Source organism: Nicotiana tomentosiformis, chromosome 5 (assembly GCF_000390325.3).
Source record: "Nicotiana tomentosiformis chromosome 5, ASM39032v3, whole genome shotgun sequence".
Taxonomy (NCBI): domain Eukaryota; kingdom Viridiplantae; phylum Streptophyta; class Magnoliopsida; order Solanales; family Solanaceae; genus Nicotiana; species Nicotiana tomentosiformis.
Window position 1 is genome coordinate 126,463,841 of NC_090816.1, and position 18,477 is coordinate 126,482,317.

General features: G+C 30.2%; 1 protein-coding gene across 1 annotated transcript; it reads right to left on the reverse strand.

Annotated features, from left to right (window-relative positions):
* Positions 1-30: 30 nt before the first annotated feature.
* LOC104097973 (endoglucanase 12) lies at positions 31-7,851 on the reverse strand. Its single transcript, XM_009604603.4, has 6 exons — positions 7,714-7,851; positions 6,819-7,250; positions 2,914-3,221; positions 1,478-2,075; positions 1,066-1,238; positions 31-548 (listed from the first exon to the last, which is right to left on the reverse strand). The coding sequence occupies exons 2-6, from the start codon at positions 7,243-7,245 to the stop codon at positions 147-149; spliced, it is 1,908 nt and encodes a 635-aa protein (XP_009602898.1). The 5' UTR covers positions 7,246-7,250; positions 7,714-7,851; the 3' UTR covers positions 31-146.
* Positions 7,852-18,477: the final 10,626 nt, after the last annotated feature.

The window sequence follows — 18,477 nt, forward strand, 5'->3', positions numbered from 1 at the left end:
ATGCAAGAATTTTATTAAGCCGCGGAGTCATAAGATAAACAGAGTTACAACAACTCTTTAATCTCGAAATTTTGTACATGGATATAGCCAGCCAAATAATAGGCAAAATTTAAGCTGCTGCAGGTTTTCAAGGCAAAATTTGCACATTATGGTTTCCATGGTGGAGGTGGGGGTGGACTCATTGGATATAAGGGTGGAACAGCTGAGAAAATGGCATTTTTGTCAACACCATAGCCACCACTGCTAGTTAAAGAAACCAGTGCAGCAACTAGTCCTGCATTTCCTGCTAGTGTTGGCTCTGTATAGCTGAAATTTTTGCGCGCGTCTTTGAACTTATCAAACTTATCAGGTCCTCCTACCATAGCTCCTGTAATATTGTGAGGATTCGGATTTTTGGTATCTCTCCATTTCCAACCTCCAGTGCACGAGTACTTTGTTTTACCAGAGGGTATTGATGCACCCCTATGATGTACATGCCTTGGGAATTTGTTTCCATACCCTACTACATAGCTCATCTTCAAGGGATTGTCACCTAAAATATAATTCATCTGTTTTATGAAAGCAAAAATGACAAAATGTTAGTACATGATGGCATGGGCGGGTTTATAGCCCCAATCATGGGTACGTGAACTCATGGTCTCAACGTCAAACTATGTATTTTATGTATGTATTTTTTAGAGTTAGTCTAATATTATAAGTGGATCAATTCGCACTTAATACTTTTTTTCTACTTTTTTTGTGGTGCACCCATATTTTAGAAATCCTAGATCCGCCTCTGCATGATGGTAGTTTTAGTGGCTGAAAAGTTAAAACATTGGCAGTTTTAATGGACCATGTAAGCAGCGGCGGATGGAGCTCGTGTTGTACATTCAACTCAACCCAGTATTTCGATACCGTAATGTCAAAATTACATTGAATTTAGTTCCAAGAATTCTAAGAGTTGAATCCACAAAATTTAAATCCTGGATCCACTTTGCATGTGATGAATGCTTTTGTTGTAGATTTCTAACTGTTTGCACTCTATTGAATCTGATCAAATATTGAGAGGGCGAGTGATGTGCAAACCTGGGAAGTGGCAAAACGACGAAGAATATCCAAGGAGATATAGCGAGGGCCACAGTTCCATCCTGGAACACCAGAGGCATTCATGTAATCAACAAAGAGTGATGCCAAAAACGCTGCATTTGCCACATACTGTAGCGGTTGTCCACGGCCATGATTCAACTGGATCAGTCCACCTAAGCAAAAGTTACAATGTGTTTAGTGCTGAGAACATTTAAGGTTGAACCTATCAAGTTTAAATTCTAGATCTGCCTCTGGATATCAGGAGTCAGAGCACTTCGTAGAACAATTGAACAAGCCTATCTCGGACCAGTTTATAATTTTTGCTGAACTTCTACCTAATGTAGCAATTTGTCCTTAACTAGGAATATATATGACATGTTCTTGGAAGAGGATGATAATTAAGGCATATTACCTTTAGTGAAGTTGAAGACTTGGTACCTCTGTAGGTAGGAACACATCGTAAGACTAGTGACATTGTGATAACTGCTCAACATTTCCTCATAAGGGTAACCTGGATTCAAGAATATCCTCATCCTAGTTAACAGCAGCATAGCTGCAGGCAATTTGTTATCCCAACTCAACACGCTTAAATCCGGGATCATGAAAAAAGCCTTGGAATTCTTAGACAATCCAGGATTAGTCGCCAACGATATATAAGTTTTATTGCCAGTAGCATAATATAGCCAAGCTGATCCCCACATGAACTCGTCGAAGTAGTTTGTGGAGTTGTAGAAAGGTTCAATGTATGGATTTCCGCGGCAATATGAAGTCCGTTTGCCAAAGTCACGGGCGAAAGCAAACAGGGTCTCTGCTCCTTTAACGAGCTTTCTTGAATACTGTGTGTTGTCGCGGAATACTATGGAGGCTGCAGCCAATGCTGCTGCCATTTCACCGGCAAGATCAGGCCCCGAATTAGCTGTTTGAACAGGGCGTTCATAGTTCATGTCTTCTGGCCTTTGCCAGCAGTAGTGATCATCTGGTGTTCTTGAATTGTTTAGAGAACCACCAACCTGATCAGGGAACATTGGAACCATAATTAAGTATGAAGTTCCAACAGTAATAGCAAGTCGTACATTCAGTTTAAAACTTCACTTCAGTTGATTTTCCTGTGTGTCATTCCACTCAATATAACATGATCTTTTGACTTCATGAATACTGCTACAATTACCTCTATAGAATCTAACTGAATAGAAAACTTAACACACTTTTTTTGTATGTGGTAGCAAGAACATTTTACGTAAATAGGCCTCAGCTGTCAAGTGTGCCCTCCAACTTTGGGTATGCACAAGTAGGCAGCTACACTGTCAGTTGAATACTCCAACTTACAAAATGATCATCTAGACTTACAAAATAATCATCTAGACACCTCCAAAATTTATGTGCCATGTCAACATTTCTGTTTACGTGTTCAACTTTATACAAGTTGAGTTGCCTACTTGTGCACACCTAAAGTTGGAGGGCATACTTGCCAGCTGAAGCCAAGTTTGAAGGTTTGTTTATATATTATGCCTTTCCCTTTCTCCACACCCAAATGGGTAAATGACTTCCCTCACCTTTTGAGGGGAACTCCAGAGTCATTTTTCTTCACAATTTTCTCAACTCTTAACCTCATATTATTGCTTTAATTCTAAAAATTTCATCAAGAACCACTATTTAATTTGCTAATATTATTAACAACCCTTGATAAAAGTTTTTGTTTTTTGCGGAAAAATATTTTTCACTGTCCAACTAAACATCGGAAAACATTTTCAAAGAAAAAAACCATTTTCCGGAATATGACCACCATCATACCAACTCCATACATATAAAATGTAATCACAACACTTAAAAATCGAAACTTTTAGTTACCTGGCTATAAATTTTGTCAATTTTAGTGGCAGTGGAGTTGAAAGTACGAAGCAAGTAATCAGTGCCCCATTTGATGAGATCTCTGATATGATCATACTCATCAATGGCTCTGTACTTGTGTTCATATTCAATGACACTCCAACTCAACATTGTCATTGCAAATGACATTGGAAAGTGAAATTTTGTGTTATCTCCAGCATCATAATACCCTCCAATCAACCCTCCTTTAACGTCTGTGAGTTTTGATCCATCTTGTAAACCTGAGTCTCCTCTCCATGGAACCTCATTGTTTTTTGGCAATTTTCCAGCTGCAATATGCAAAGACCAACAAATTCTCAGATTAATACGTAATGAGTGTAAGTTCCATGCACTGATGCTATAAAAAATATATACGCAGTCAGTTCATGATGTTCATCTATTTATAAGGTGAAAAGGCAGCCCGATGCACTAGCTCTCGCTATGCGTGGGATCGGGAAGGGCCGGACAACATTGGCTCTATTGTACGCAGTCTTACGTTGTATTTCTGCAAGAGGCTGTTTCCACGGCTTGAGACCGTGGCCTCGTGGTCACAGAGTGTGTGAAACCCCAGGCGAATCCTACATCGATAAAACACGGGAGAAATGTTGGGTATATAAGTAAACATGCCTTAGACCCTAGTAACGCGTTTTAAAACCATGCGAGCCTAGGTCCAAAGCGGACAATATCACTAGTGGGATGGACTGTTACTCAGCGACAACACTTACGCTGCGCCAAGCTCCACTATGTTATTTATAAGTTAATTAAAGGTGTAATTTTTGATAACCATTAATTGGTAACATAATAAAAACAGTATTTTACCAGCTATCACGGCTAAAACTATACATACTGACAGTGTAAAACGTTTGATGTTGTATATGTATATAACTTAAATCAATACATAATATACATGCACTGTTTCAACAAATACAGGCAGAGCATGAAATTCAGAAGTTTTTTTATAGGTAATCGATATATTGCACGAAGAGATAAAGTTAGAGGAAAAAGAGTAACAGGCCTATCAAAAAAGAAGTGAAACAAAAATTATTCTCTCTTTTAGTGAAGATATATATAGGAGAGACTCTTTTTAATCAAACCTAAACCGACAAAGGCTGTCACACCAATCTTAAACCGCATTTTAATCCTCTATGATCATGTTGTTTCTTTTCACTCGTGCGTTGTGCGCTTCACCTCGCTTGCTAGACATACTTTTCCATGCTAATAAGCGTAATCCTAAAAAGACAACACTAGCCAATTGATATAAAACTTTATCATAATTTTTCAATTTCTTTATTCATATATTTGTTATTCATGTTTATAATTATTAGTCTTAGACTTGCCATACATATTTGTATTTTTTACTCCTTTTGCGCCTCTTTTCACTGAAGCCCGCACTTTATTAGCACTTTGAGCTTAAAGCCAACGGATCTTAGAGCTCTTTTGCGCTTTTTACCTTGATAACACTGCTGGTAATAAGAGATTTGAAGATTAAAATTGTGTAGATAAATTACAAAGCCAAGGAAAATAACTATTGGTAATCGTTCCTAATAAGTGGAATCATTAACCTAGAAATAAGACATGAAATATGCTGCACTATGTTAAAATACACTGATAGAGTAAATTCTTTTTATACTCTCAATTGTATACATTAACCCAAATAAATTTTATATAAGTTGAATCCAAATAAACTTATATCCAATCAACTTCGACGGAAAACATTGATTTGAAGACGAAAGTGTAAGAAGGAAATCAGTGTGATAAGCTTGCACGTTGGAAACGATTTTTATTTATTTTTTTCATAAAAAAAAACGATTTGACCTGCCTATTTAATTAAGAAATAAGATTGCTGTTATATAGGAAAATTAGTTCGTCTAACTCCCAAAGTCAAAGCAGAATAAACTATAATTGACGAATTCAAAGGATCAAAGTTATGGCTCCCCTCTAACTGATAATTAATTAGTTGGATAATTCATTAGATCAAATGGATACTGAAAAACGCCTCAAGGTATTAGGTATGAAATCAAAATGTTAGTATAATATTCTTTAGAATCGATTTAATTTATCTTAAATTGTTCATATCCTCCTTACACCTTCTTCAAATTGTTCGTTATTTCGAATATTGATGGAAATAAAGGAAAATAATATTTATGATTGGACTTTGAGGATCAGCAGTGACGACATATTAAGGCCGAGTCATACATGGGAAATAAGACTTTGGTTAATAATTAATTAATGAAAATTTGCTAGCCAATGAAAATCGTACTATTAAAAATGTCCCTACCAAACTTAGATTTCTCTGGACCCACTTTTTTAGTTTGTTGTTCAAGTGCTTAGGATGTTCCAACTTACCGTGTCTACTTTTCTCCTGTTTAGTACGAAATATAAATATACATCTAAAAAACAATAAAAATTTAATTGTAAAAACAAAACAATGAACATCATTATTAATTAACAATATTCTCTCCGTCTCAAATTAGCTATTGTGTTTTTCTTTTACATACCTCTTAAAAAAATATTAATTACAATGAGTTTTTGACTATTTTACCCTTATTTGTGTCTTATGATATAATCTTTCTTTATTGAATATTTACTCCATAATTAAGGAGCAGTCTTCAAGAACAATTACTACTATCAAGGGTAAAATGAAAAAAATAATTAATTTTATCTTGTACGTATAAAGCAACAAATAATTTGAGACATTTAATTTTAGAAAACACGACAGATAATTTGAAATGGAGGAAGTATTAGATTAAAATAATTTCATAATACATAATATTTTGATACCTCATGTTAATTTAACAATTTAGTCTAACCAATTACACCATGTCACAAGAAGAAAAAAACACTTTGCACGTAGTCTAATTTGAAAACTCGTAACGTGTCTCTTTCACCTATGACTAATTTTCACGTTAACAAGCATCATAAAGTAATAATTATTGCGAGTATGTCCAAAGTAGAAAACTATGTATTTTCTAACGTAAGTTTTACCAAGTCCATTTCTATGCCTACCAAAAGTCGTGATCCTTGCTATAATTTAGTGCAATTCCAATAACAAACGGCATGCTTCGAACTTGGAGCAATATTTCTAGCCTAAAGTTAGTACTTTCCCAATCAACTAACTTTGTTCTTTCCCCTCTTTGCTATATACCCCTTTCCAAATCTATCCCTTCCAAATATCACCTAAGGAAAAGGAAAAAGAAAATGGAAGGGAAAGCAGAAAACTAATACTCTGTCCATTTCAATTATAAACTGAACTAATATACTTTTTTAATATTATCGGTATATTTTAACTAGTTCTAGCAGATTATATACTATTTTTAAGCCAATAAATTATATATAACGGATCAAAGTAGTGTAATTTTAAGCTAACTAAGCTCCAGCGCGGACCTAATCAAAGTATAACGGATAATGATATAAAATCATACTCAAAATATATAGGTAATTTTGGACCTTTTCTTTAAATATTTTGACACAACACAATCTATACCAAAGCTCCACTAAGGTGACAACAACAACAACAATAACAATATACTTAGTGTGATCCCACAAGTGAGGTCTGAGAAGATTAAAGTGTACACAAACCTTAACCCTATTTTTATAGGATAGAGAGGTTATTTCCGATAAGCTCATGAAATTAAAAGCATTTTCAGCTTTGTTAAAATAAAAGACTAAAATAAAATATTTGTTAACAACAAAGCTATGAATAACCGCAATAAAATTAAGATATTCGTAAAGTAAGGAAGTGAATTTGAGTATTTTATTCTCAGTAGCAACAAAAGGATTACTCTATGTGAGAAAAATCGAATTTCATTAAAAAATTTCATTCTCATTAGCAAAAAAATGAAAACATAAAATCAAATAGAGGAAGCTAAGGGAAGTAGAAAACGTACATTTTTGAGCGTTGAAGAAGAGGAGAGCCTTGTGAAGGGCAATAGTGTAATTATCAGGAGGAGAAGGCCGAGTTTTATGCTTAGGCAAAGACTTGGCGATAATCGTAGGCAGAGCGATAACGAGAAAAGCGATAATAATTCCATAAATAGTATATTTGAATGCTTTTCTGCTGCAAACAATACATCCTAAATCGACGTATTTCTTCTTCTTCTTCTCCGGCGGACCTAATAACCAACTCTGTTGCGTTTCATCTAAATTATGCCGATGAGAATATTGATCGTAGTTATTATACTGTTGTTGTTTTTGATGATGATTTACTGATGCTCTGTCCCAATCCAAATTCCGACTCCGGTCATATTCCTCCGCCGTTGAATCGCCGGTGTTCGCGATTTCTAATGATCCTCCCCAATGATTTGCTGAGTGCATTGTATCTACGAGAGAAAAACTGGAATTAGCTGGTCGGCTAATCTGTTGCTAAATCTCGGGTAGCTAACAAAATTTCTTAATAAACTGTCACTAATCCATTGTTGAATAGCTAATTAGCGATGTATTTTTCTGTTTAATTAAAAAAAAAATCGTCGCTAATTCATTTTTTTTATAGTATGTGTGGAGAATTTATGAATTTTTCTGCATGGAGAATTGATGAATTTAGAGTTTTGGTGAAAACAGAGATAAATGAATTCTTACAACGATCTCAACAATACGTGAGTTCACAGGTAAAAATATATTAATATTTATTAAATTTCTTAATACATACTATAGTCTAAGTAAAAGCTATTGAGTTTACCTAAACTTATAGATTAATAAATGAATCATAAATGAGTGGGAAAAGAGAATTTTGATTAAAGAGACTAAAATTGGAAATTTTGCAAGCTAATTAAATTGAAAATTTACCTGAGCTTAATTGGTGATCAAAGTCAAATGGTTGAGAGATTAACCAGTAGCCTTGGTTTCCCTCTCATGTTCTTTCTTCTACTCAAAGTTTGAATATAAGCCTACTATTCATACATTATATATAGAGGACAAAAAAAGAACCAACGCATTGAAAAACATTTATTATCTTAATTAACAGGAAAGAAAAAAAAGTTTTTTTTTTGGTCCGGAAGAAAAGAAAGTTGACTAACCAAAAAAAAAAAAGGTGTGGGGGGGGGGGGTGGGGGAGGCCATATCTAGGAAGGTTCCAAATTCATCCCTCTATCATATATATATATATATATATATATATATATATACAAAATATCTTACTTTTATTTGTTATACTTGTGGTAGCAGGGGCGAAGCTAGAAGTCAGCTACAGGTTCGGTCGAACACAATAATTTTGGTCAACAATGTATTTATATTAAGAAAATTATTAGATATAGATAAATATTAAATTTTAGAACCTAGTTATTAACACTTAAAGTCGTTCTAAAATTCAGAACGACTTTTACCGTAGATTTCACGTGTCAAAATAATTACGATGGTAAATGTAATCATCTACAACTTGATGATACCTGGTATCAGGTCATAAAACAAAAAATCCATTATCTATATAGTTAAAGATTGAAGAAAAATTTGAACGAATTTCGGAAAAAAATTGAGTGCTATTTACATTGTAATTGAATTTGATTAAGAGATGTATGATTTGACTTTGTTGTCTTTACTATTATATTATATCGTTGTGATGGTTTGAGAAAGGGACTTTGAAAGCTGGATATGATAGTGAAACCAAGTAAAACCAGCTACTAGTAGATTTGTAGTATACACGAAAATGAAGGCTTTTACTAGGGAAGTTTGAAGTTTTCTTCGAAAGTTGAAACTCAAAACTAATTCCAATAAACATTAAATAAGGGAAAGAATTTGTAAACCAATTAGATTCATATGCATTAATGACAATATTCTCATCGTTATGTGTACGGCATATTACTAAGTAGGTATTTGGTCGGTAAAAATTTACCCGCACCGGGTGTTTACATCAAGTCTAGTTAAGTTAACCATGAGAAATAAACAAAAGTTTATTAAGAGTTCTAAGTCTATTAAATATTTTAATTTTAATAAACAAAAAATTTTAATAGGTGGAGAATCAGAATAACCATTGTTATCATTTTCTAGCATTCTGAATTTTGTCTCTTCGTATTTTTATTTCTCCATTAAAGATCAGAAGACTAATTCTGAAAGTTTTATATGGAGGAAGAGAGTCGAGAAACAACTAAAAATTGTGAAAAATTACTAGATTTTACAAGCCTTTGAAAATCCAATAAAGACTGTGATTATTATAATACATTCAGAAAATTATTTGATTAATGCAGTAGCAATGCTCTCACCTCAATAAAACGTGTTTTCTTTAATGTATGAAGAAAGAAGGAGGTGCTCTACTGTTTGATACTTCATTTGCTTTCTCCCGAGACTGTTCATTCTTTTCGATTTATTTAACTTATCGTTAAGATCTTAATGGAAATAGTTAGAATATTAAGTAAGTAGTATTATTCTAATATTATTATTTAAGATTACGTGCAAAATAAATGAGAGTTAGTTATGATTAAAGACCAATAGTTATAGTTAAATAAGGTGACAAGTGTCATTCATTTATTGGCTTGGTGTAAACACCCGATGCAGGTAAGTTTTTACCTATTTGACTTCATAACCATTTTTTGTATTTAAATATAATCCTTGAAGTTGAAAAAAAAAATATAAAAATCTTTTAGAGGATATTTGAGTTTGTTTAGGAACTGAATATAAAGAAAGAAAAAACAAGAGTTTGTTTGGAATCAAAATGAGCATAAAATAATCAATAAATGTCAGCTTGAAAATTAAAATGGAGAGTTGGAGACAATGTAACTGACTTCATTTGTGTGTAATCTAGCCAGGTCCTTATTAAGGAAAGTTTCATTTGGGTTAGAAAATTTTCTTTTTAATGGTTTGGGGCATGGCGTTTATTGTATTCAAATATATTATTCCCTCCGTTTCAATTTATGTGAACTCATTTTACTGGGTACGAAATTTAAGAAAAAAAGAGAAGATTTTTGAACTTGTGGTGTAAAATGATTCACATATATTTTGTGTGACTATAAATCATTGCATAAATGTAAATTGTTTCCAAATAAGGAAAGATGTCATTCTTTTTGGCACGGACTCAAAAGGAAATATGTTCACATAAATTAAAATAGAGGGAGTATTACACATCAAATAACTACTGAAATTACTAACAAGCATTGTGACTTGATGGAAAGTCATGGGTAGCTCGACTATAAGGCCGGTAAAGCAATCGCTTGGGGCCCCTACTTTTTCGGGGGCCCGTTTTTTTCTTAAAAATGTATTATATAGTATGTATTATAAAAAAAAAAATGTGTGTACATTTAAATTTAAAAAGAATTTTTGGAGCGAAAGTACAATAACTTTAATGTAAGAGTCGTTGTAATAATTAGAGAATGGAATAATTTTTATGAATTGTTCCCTTACATGGTAAGGTAGCTATTTGTTTTTCCTTATTTATATCCTAACAACTAATATATGTCCATATTATTATTTATATATTTACCTTTTTCATTCTCTTTTTTACTATTCTTATTCTCAATATTGAAAAGTTTCTCAATTGGTAGCTTATAGGGGCTTACAAGTTGTTACTTCAAAGCATTACAACAAGCAATTATTATATTGAAGTAATGCAACACTTTTCATTATCGTTATAGCAACTTATCTTACTCGATAGTTTCTTGCCTTTTGATTTCTGATACTATCTATTGTTTCTTATATTTCGATTATCTTATTTATCTGTTATAGCTACTTCTACTTTTTAGACTATTTTATCATGACTTATTCTCTTTCGTTACTTTCATTTGCATGCTGCATTGAATTGACTGTCCTTTTTTGGCCTTTTTTTTGCCATGCTTTCTCTTGAACCGAGGGTCTTTCAAAAATAACTTTTCTACCTCCCAAGGTAGTCGTAAGATCTGCGTACACTCTACCTCCCCAGACCCCACTTTGTGGATTTTCACTAGGTATGTTATTGTTGTATATCAACTTATTAAATTCTTGAGTTGGTTTTATTATTCTATCTTTATTTTATACTTTTTCATTGTAAGTTTGTCGTTGATATTCTTACTTAGGGCCTCTTTCTAAAATTTGACTTTAGGCCCCTAATCTTGTTGAGACGGCCCTATGGAAAGTTTTATTACTTGCCCTCATTGCTTATTGCAATAGAGTGTAGACTTGTCAAGAGAAAAAACAAATCAGTTAAGAAAGAGAAAAGACTAAGGTTATAATTTGCGATTCAGTTGGAAATTTCGAGGTTTGTAATTATAGTTTAGTGGTTATAATTTTATTTTACAAGGTTACAGTTGAGGATTTCGTAACGTGTTTGGACGTTGGAACTCTTTTAGTTGAAGAATTAACTTAAATAACCGCCTACTCAACCGCTTAAATTAAAAACATATGTTAATATACAATATATTTAATATTCAAGTACAATATGATATATAATTGTGTATAATCAATGCATATTCTATGTATATCGGCTATGAAAGTAAATAGTGAATTTTACCGGCTATATATGTAAAGATCCACTCTTGATTCTCTTCCCTAGAGAACACGAAATCGGCCGGACCTTTTATCATTGGAATTTTTACATAAATAGCCGGCCATATTAATTATTTATTTTTTAGCCATATACACTGATTATACACAAGTATACACATATAATATATAAATTATGCATATATTATACATTCACCGGCTATTTTAGTTTAAGGGATTTTTTCGTTCCTATACAATATTTGAAACTTATTTATCAAAATTATTCTAGATTTGTATATTACCCAACCTAACTATGTTTCTTTTACAATTTATATACAATCCATTATTAGTGCCTTAAATTAGAAAATTTAGTTACATCATTTTTCCTTTTTTTTCTCTCTTCTGCTCTTTCCTTATGGGTCTAGATTAGCTCCAGTAGTTTATGCTCCAGTAATTATCAATAGGATTCTATTTAGAAGGCCATGATTGTTTCCTCCAATTTCTTCACTTCCTTGGTCACGAAATCTCCATTATAACTCACCTGCCAATGCTCAGTTTCTAACTTAACAAAATTCCTCAAATCTAAAAGAAACCCATATGCAAATCATGGTCAAAATCAATATATTTTCATCTCCCTCCAATTCTTAAAATTCTTCAAAAGGATTCTATATCTCCATCTTTAAAATGCTTTTGTGTTCAACCTAGAAGGAGTTACAGAAACGGAAAACATATTAGATGTATGAGTATGGCACTGAAGTGAATACAGAACTATGAACTTTTATCGAATTAAGTTAATTTTTTTGTTTTTGAAAATCAAGTAGTTAAATAAAGTTATTGAGGAGAAAACGAAAATCAATGAAAAAGCTAAAAAGATAATTCAACGAACAAATCAAGCATCTAACTCATATTTGTTATGTTCTCTGTTAAACCGTGAGCAAGAAAATAAAGAAAATGGACCAAACAATCATGACATTTTAAATTCTGGATGGACACATGACCTTAATCTAGAACCCTATTGATAATTATAGCTTCAACTACGGGAGCTAATCCAGACCCTTTCCTTATTTTCTGCCACATTTCTCCATATACAATCCATTTTTTCTTTTTTCTCTCTTCTCTTTCTTATTCCCTGCCACCTAAAAACTAAAAATAAAATTTCGTACAAATTTGATACATCTATTATAATATATAAACTGAAAAAATAATTATACAACTAATTATATAGTATGCAACTTATCTACAACTTTCATACATTATTTCTACCCAACTAAATACGATTTTCATATAAATTTTATACAATATGTCTTTTGTATGTATTTTGTATATGATTTGTATATATTTTGTAAGTGGTATGTTCTTCTTCCTCTATGAAATTCTAATCAAAACTTCCTCTCTTAATAAAATTTTTATACATTTCAACAACTTTATGTAAAAAGATAATATTTATAATTTAAATACAAATTTCATACAACGATTCATACATTATACAAGTATTTTTCAATTTTTATATAACATGCAAAAAAAAATATATATAGTTACAATAAAATACAACTTAAATACAATTTACATACAACTTTAATACAATTTCGTAAGTATATTGTATGTCATGTGTTTTTCTTCTTCGAGTTTCAATCTGAAATTTAGCCAAAATCAAGTCTAATCTTCACTAAACACCCTCAAAATTGAGATATAAATTCCAAAGAAGATTTTCAATTATTTGCAACAATACCCAATCCAAACAAACAATAGTTTTTGAAAACTCAAATTCAAATTCAAAGCTTTGAAGCTTTTTAATGACTGTCAATGGTGGAGAACCAAATACCTTCAAAATTTATTGATTGACAATTTCAATTCGAATACCAATTGTGCAACATGAAAGGAAATTGCTTAGTTAAAAACTTAATGTTGAAATTCCTTGATGAATTCCCTGGAAAAAAGAGAGGATAAAAAGCAGAGAAAAAAGAAGGAAGAAAATTGGGGAAAGAACAGAGACGGAGAGATAGATAGAGAGAGAGAGAGAGAGAGAGAGAGAGAGAGAGAGAGAGAGAGAGAGCACGGATGAGAAATAAATATTTTCGTATTCAATTCCTAATATAAATGGATACTCATTAATACTAATTGTATATAATTGGTAAATTATATATGCCCATGTAATTAAGTTAAAACTTGATTAGAGAGGGTAATAAAGTTTCATATATAGTATAAGAAAGTAAAAATCTCTTAGTTTAAGTGATAGGGTAGGCGGCTATTTGAGTTAATTCTTCTTTATCATTCAGACTTAATGTTTCTGCAGCCCAATTGAAAATTAGATTTCTGCGGCCCATCCCAAAGTTTTCAATATCTTTACGCAAATAGTCAGCCGAATTCATTATTTATTTTTTTAGCCAATATATATAGATTATACATTGATTAAATACGATATATATATATATATATATATATATATATATATATATATATACATAAATTATATTATGCATTCGACGACTATTTTTAGTTTAAGCAGTGAACACCTATTTAGGCTAATCCTTCTTTCTTTTTTCTAGATTGCTAGAAAGAAAAACTCATTTTCGTTTACCAATATTAGTAAAATACATAATCTATCTATAATTAAAAGGAGAAGAAAAGGAATTATCATTATGCCAAGTGGCATCATCACAATATGCCACTTGGCACTATAATTATCATGCACAACTTCATCTATGTGTTCTATTATATACGAAGTATTTATAGAAGTGAGCTTTTAATTGTTTTACAAAATATCAAGCAAATGTCATATTGTTAGAAAATGATATTTTCATGAGTATGTTTTTTCATTGTCCATAATGCTTTCATTCCCACCCTTCCCCCACCGCACCAAGGCTTGATCTTCTAAGAGAGGAAATAAATAATTGGTAGCGAATGGTAGTTGAAACAGAGCATAAGGCTAATAAGATTTAAGAATATAACTTCCTCATAGTTTATGTTTACTTTTTCCTTTTGATTTTCCGTTTTCTCCCGCAAGAAGAATTGCTTTATTAAGGTATGAATTTGATCATACAGGCTGTAATTATACATTTCTGATTTAAGATATTGCGGTTGTAGCAGTTAGTGTTGAATTCGATTAAAGCAGTTCATTTGCTTTAAGTTTTTAGTATTTCAAAATTCAAATATACGAAGGTGAAACAGAGCATAAGGCTAATAAGATTTAAGAATATAACTTCCTCATAGTTTATGTTTACTTTTTCCTTTTGATTTTTCGTTTTCTCCCGCAAGAAGAATTGCTTTATTAAGATATGAATTTGATCATACAGGCTGTAATTATACATTTCTGATTTAAGATATTGCGGTTGTAGCAGTTAGTGTTGAATTCGATTAAAGCAGTTTATTTGCTTCAAGTTTTTAGTATTTCAAAATTCAAATATACGAAGGTGAAACAGAGCATAAGGCTAATAAGATTTAAGAATATAACTTCCTCATAGTTTATGTTTACTTTTTCCTTTTGATTTTTCGTTTTCTCCCGCAAGAAGAATTGCTTTATTAAGATATGAATTTGATCATTCAGGTTGTAATTATACATTTCTGATTTAAGATATTGCGGTTGTAGCAGTTAGTGTTGAATTCGATTAAAGCAGTTCATTTGCTTCAAGTTTTTAGTATTTCAAAATTCAAATATACGAAGGTGGTGTAAATCTTATGTTCTAGACTGAATTGCAAATTGCAATCTTATATTATTTGTCATTTAATCACGTTTTTTGCTTTTACAAATTACAGAGTATTTATTGCAAATAAGTACTATTCTTTCGGCGTTAGTTGATATCCTTGATGAAGAAAGGATTGGAAAGTACTACTATTATTTCTTGCACATATTGGATGATTTACTGGAGATTCGTCTTCTCCGTTAAATCATATCTATTCTTTAATATCGGAGAGGCTCCATATGCCACTAGCAGCTTTTGTGGTTACAAGATTATGACCAGACTATTGCCTTCAATAGAGCAACTATAATGAAGTAGTTCTTATCTAATTTAACCCATGATATTTGAGGTATTTAAAAACTCTATTAATGATAATTCAAGTAAGTTGGTCGATTTATTTGATCAACTAATGTAGAACATACTCTAAGTCCTTATGGATTAGTAGGAGTATATATTTGGTCTCTCTTTAATTTTCTTTTTGTTGTTATGTAGCTTATTAAAAGGAAGTAGCAAGCTGTTGGATATATTAACAAAGCTAAATGAGTTAGCTGATTTTTCACGAAGAAATTAAACTTTTACATTCTTCTTCTGCTGCTAAGTTTTTAACTCATAACGAGGAACAAATGTTTTACATAAAAAACAAGACCAAATATTTCACGGTTAGGCCCATTTTTAACAAGTCATTTCGGATTGGTAGTCCTTGCTAATAATAATATAGAGACAATATGATGAAATTCATCTACTTATTTTTTATTTTAATTATTTTGATTGCGATCGCTAAATTTAATCTGCAATATACATATATCTCTTTTCGCTTTTTTTTAATCGATCCGCGCATCGTGCGGGTACGTATACTAGTCTATAATTAAAAGGAGAAGAAAATGCATTACCATTATGCCAAGTGGCATCATCACAATATGCCACTTGGTACTTTAGGACAATCCTCCAAAAAAAAAAATAGGAACTATAATTTTTTTTAAAAAAACTAAAAACTCCTTCACAAATTTCAGGTTTCTTTTATTTTTAGAAAATTAACTAATTTTAAATATACATTTGTTAATCTTTAACTTTAAAAAAATAAATCTGATTTACAATATTATTAAAAAATTAAAAATTAAAAATTACACATTTTAAAAATATATTTTTTACTCTTTAACTTTGAACCATGAAGTACAAACTTTTTTTAAAGAGCTTTATTTAATTCAAAATTTCAGATTTATTTATTTCTAAAAAAAGTTAACAGATTTTAAAACATACATTTTAACAAAATTAACTGATTCAAAATTATTTGAAAATAAAAACCCCTTCAAAAAACGATCATCTATTTTTGAACCATGAAGACCGTAAAAAATATTCTAACGAAAAGAGCTTTATTACTTCAAATCTATCTATAATTAAAAGGAGAAGAAAAGGCATTATCATTACGCTAAGTGGCATCATCACAATATACCACTTGGCACTTTAGGACAATCCTCCAAAATAATAAGAACTATAATTTTGTTTTTTAAAAACTAAAAACTCATTGACAAATTTCAGGTTTCTTTATTTTTAAAACATTAACTAACTTTAAATATATATTTTTTAATCTTTAACTTTAAAAAAATAAATCTGATTTACAATTTTATTAAAAAATTAAAAATTGCACATTTTAAAAATACGTTTTTTACTCTTTAACTTTGAACCATGAAGACCGAACTTTTTTTAAAAAGCTTTATTTAATTAAAAATTTCAGATTTATTTATTTCTAAAAACAATTCACTGATTTGAAAACATACATTTTAACAAAATTAACTGATTCAAAATTATTTGGAAATAAAACCCCTTCAAAAAACGATCATCTATTTTTGAACCATGGAGACCGTAAAAACAATTCTAACGAAAAGAGCTTTTTACTTCAAATTTCATATTTCTTTAATTATAAAAGATTAACTAATTTTAAAACATACGTAATCTTTAACTTTTAAAAAAGAATTTTTTTTTAAATTATTATAAAACATTAACTAATTTTAAAACATCCGTACTTTTTAACTTTAAAAATAAAAATTTGTTTTAAATTATCAATCTATAATCTATAATTAAAAGGAGAAGAAAAGGCGTTATCATTATGCCAAGTGGCATCATTACAATATGCCACTTGGCACTTTAGAACAATCCTCCAAAACAATAGGAACTGTAATTCTTTTTAAAAAAACTAAAAACTCCTTCACAAATTTCAAGTTGATTTATTTTTAAAAAATTAACTAATTTTAAATATATATTTTTTAATATTTAAATTTAAAAAAATAAATCTGATTTACAATATTATTAAAAAATTAAAAATTGCACATTTTAAAAATACATTTTTTACTCTTTAACTTTGAACAATGAAGAGCGAACATTTTATAAAGAGCTTTATTTAATTCAAAATTTCAGATTTATTTATTTCTAAAAAAAATTAACTGATTTTAAAACATACATTTTAATAAAATTAACTGATTCGAAATTATTTGAAAATAAAAACCCTTTCAAAAAACGATCATCTATTTTTGAACCATGAAGACCGTAAAAACAATCCTAACGAAAAGAGCTTTATTACTTCAAATTTCATATTTCTTTAATTATAAAACATTAACTAATTTTAAAACATACATACTCTTTAACTTTAAAAAAAGAAAATTATTTTAAATTATTATAAAACATTAGCTAATTTTAAAACATACGTACTCTTTAACTTTAAAAAAAGATATTTATTTTAAATTATCTATCTATAATTAAAAGGAGAAGAAAATGCATTATCATTACGCCAAGTGGCATCATAACAACATGCCACTCGGCACTTTAGGACAATCCTCCAAAACAATAAGAACTATAATTGTTTTTTAAAAACTAAAAACTCCTTCACAAATTTCAGGTTAATTTACTTTTAAAAAGTTAACTAATTTTAAATATATATTTTTTAATCTTTAACTTTAAAAAAATAAATCAGATTTACAATATTATTAAAAAATTAAAAATGAAAAATTGCACATTTTAAAAATACGTTTTTACTCTTTAAGTTTGAACCATGAAGACCGAACTTTTTATAAAGAGCTTTATTTAATTCAAAATTTCAGATTTATTTATTTCTAAAAATTATTAACTTATTGTAAAACATACATTTTAACACAATTAACTGATTCAAAATTATTTGGAAATAAAAACCCCTTCAAAAAATGATCATCTATTTTTGAACCATGAAGACCGTAAAAACATTCTAGCGAAAAGAGCTACTTCAAATTCCATATTTCTTTAATTATAAAACATTAACTAATTTTAAAACATACGTACACTTTAATTTTAAACAAAGAAAATTGTTTTAAATTATTATAAAACATTAACTAATTTTAAATCATACGTACTCCTTAACTTTAAAAAAAAGAAATTTGTTTTAAATTATTGTTTAAAAATAAAAAAATTACATATTTTAAACCCACTTTCCCAAACCAAACTGCCGCCCAACTTCTATTTCTCC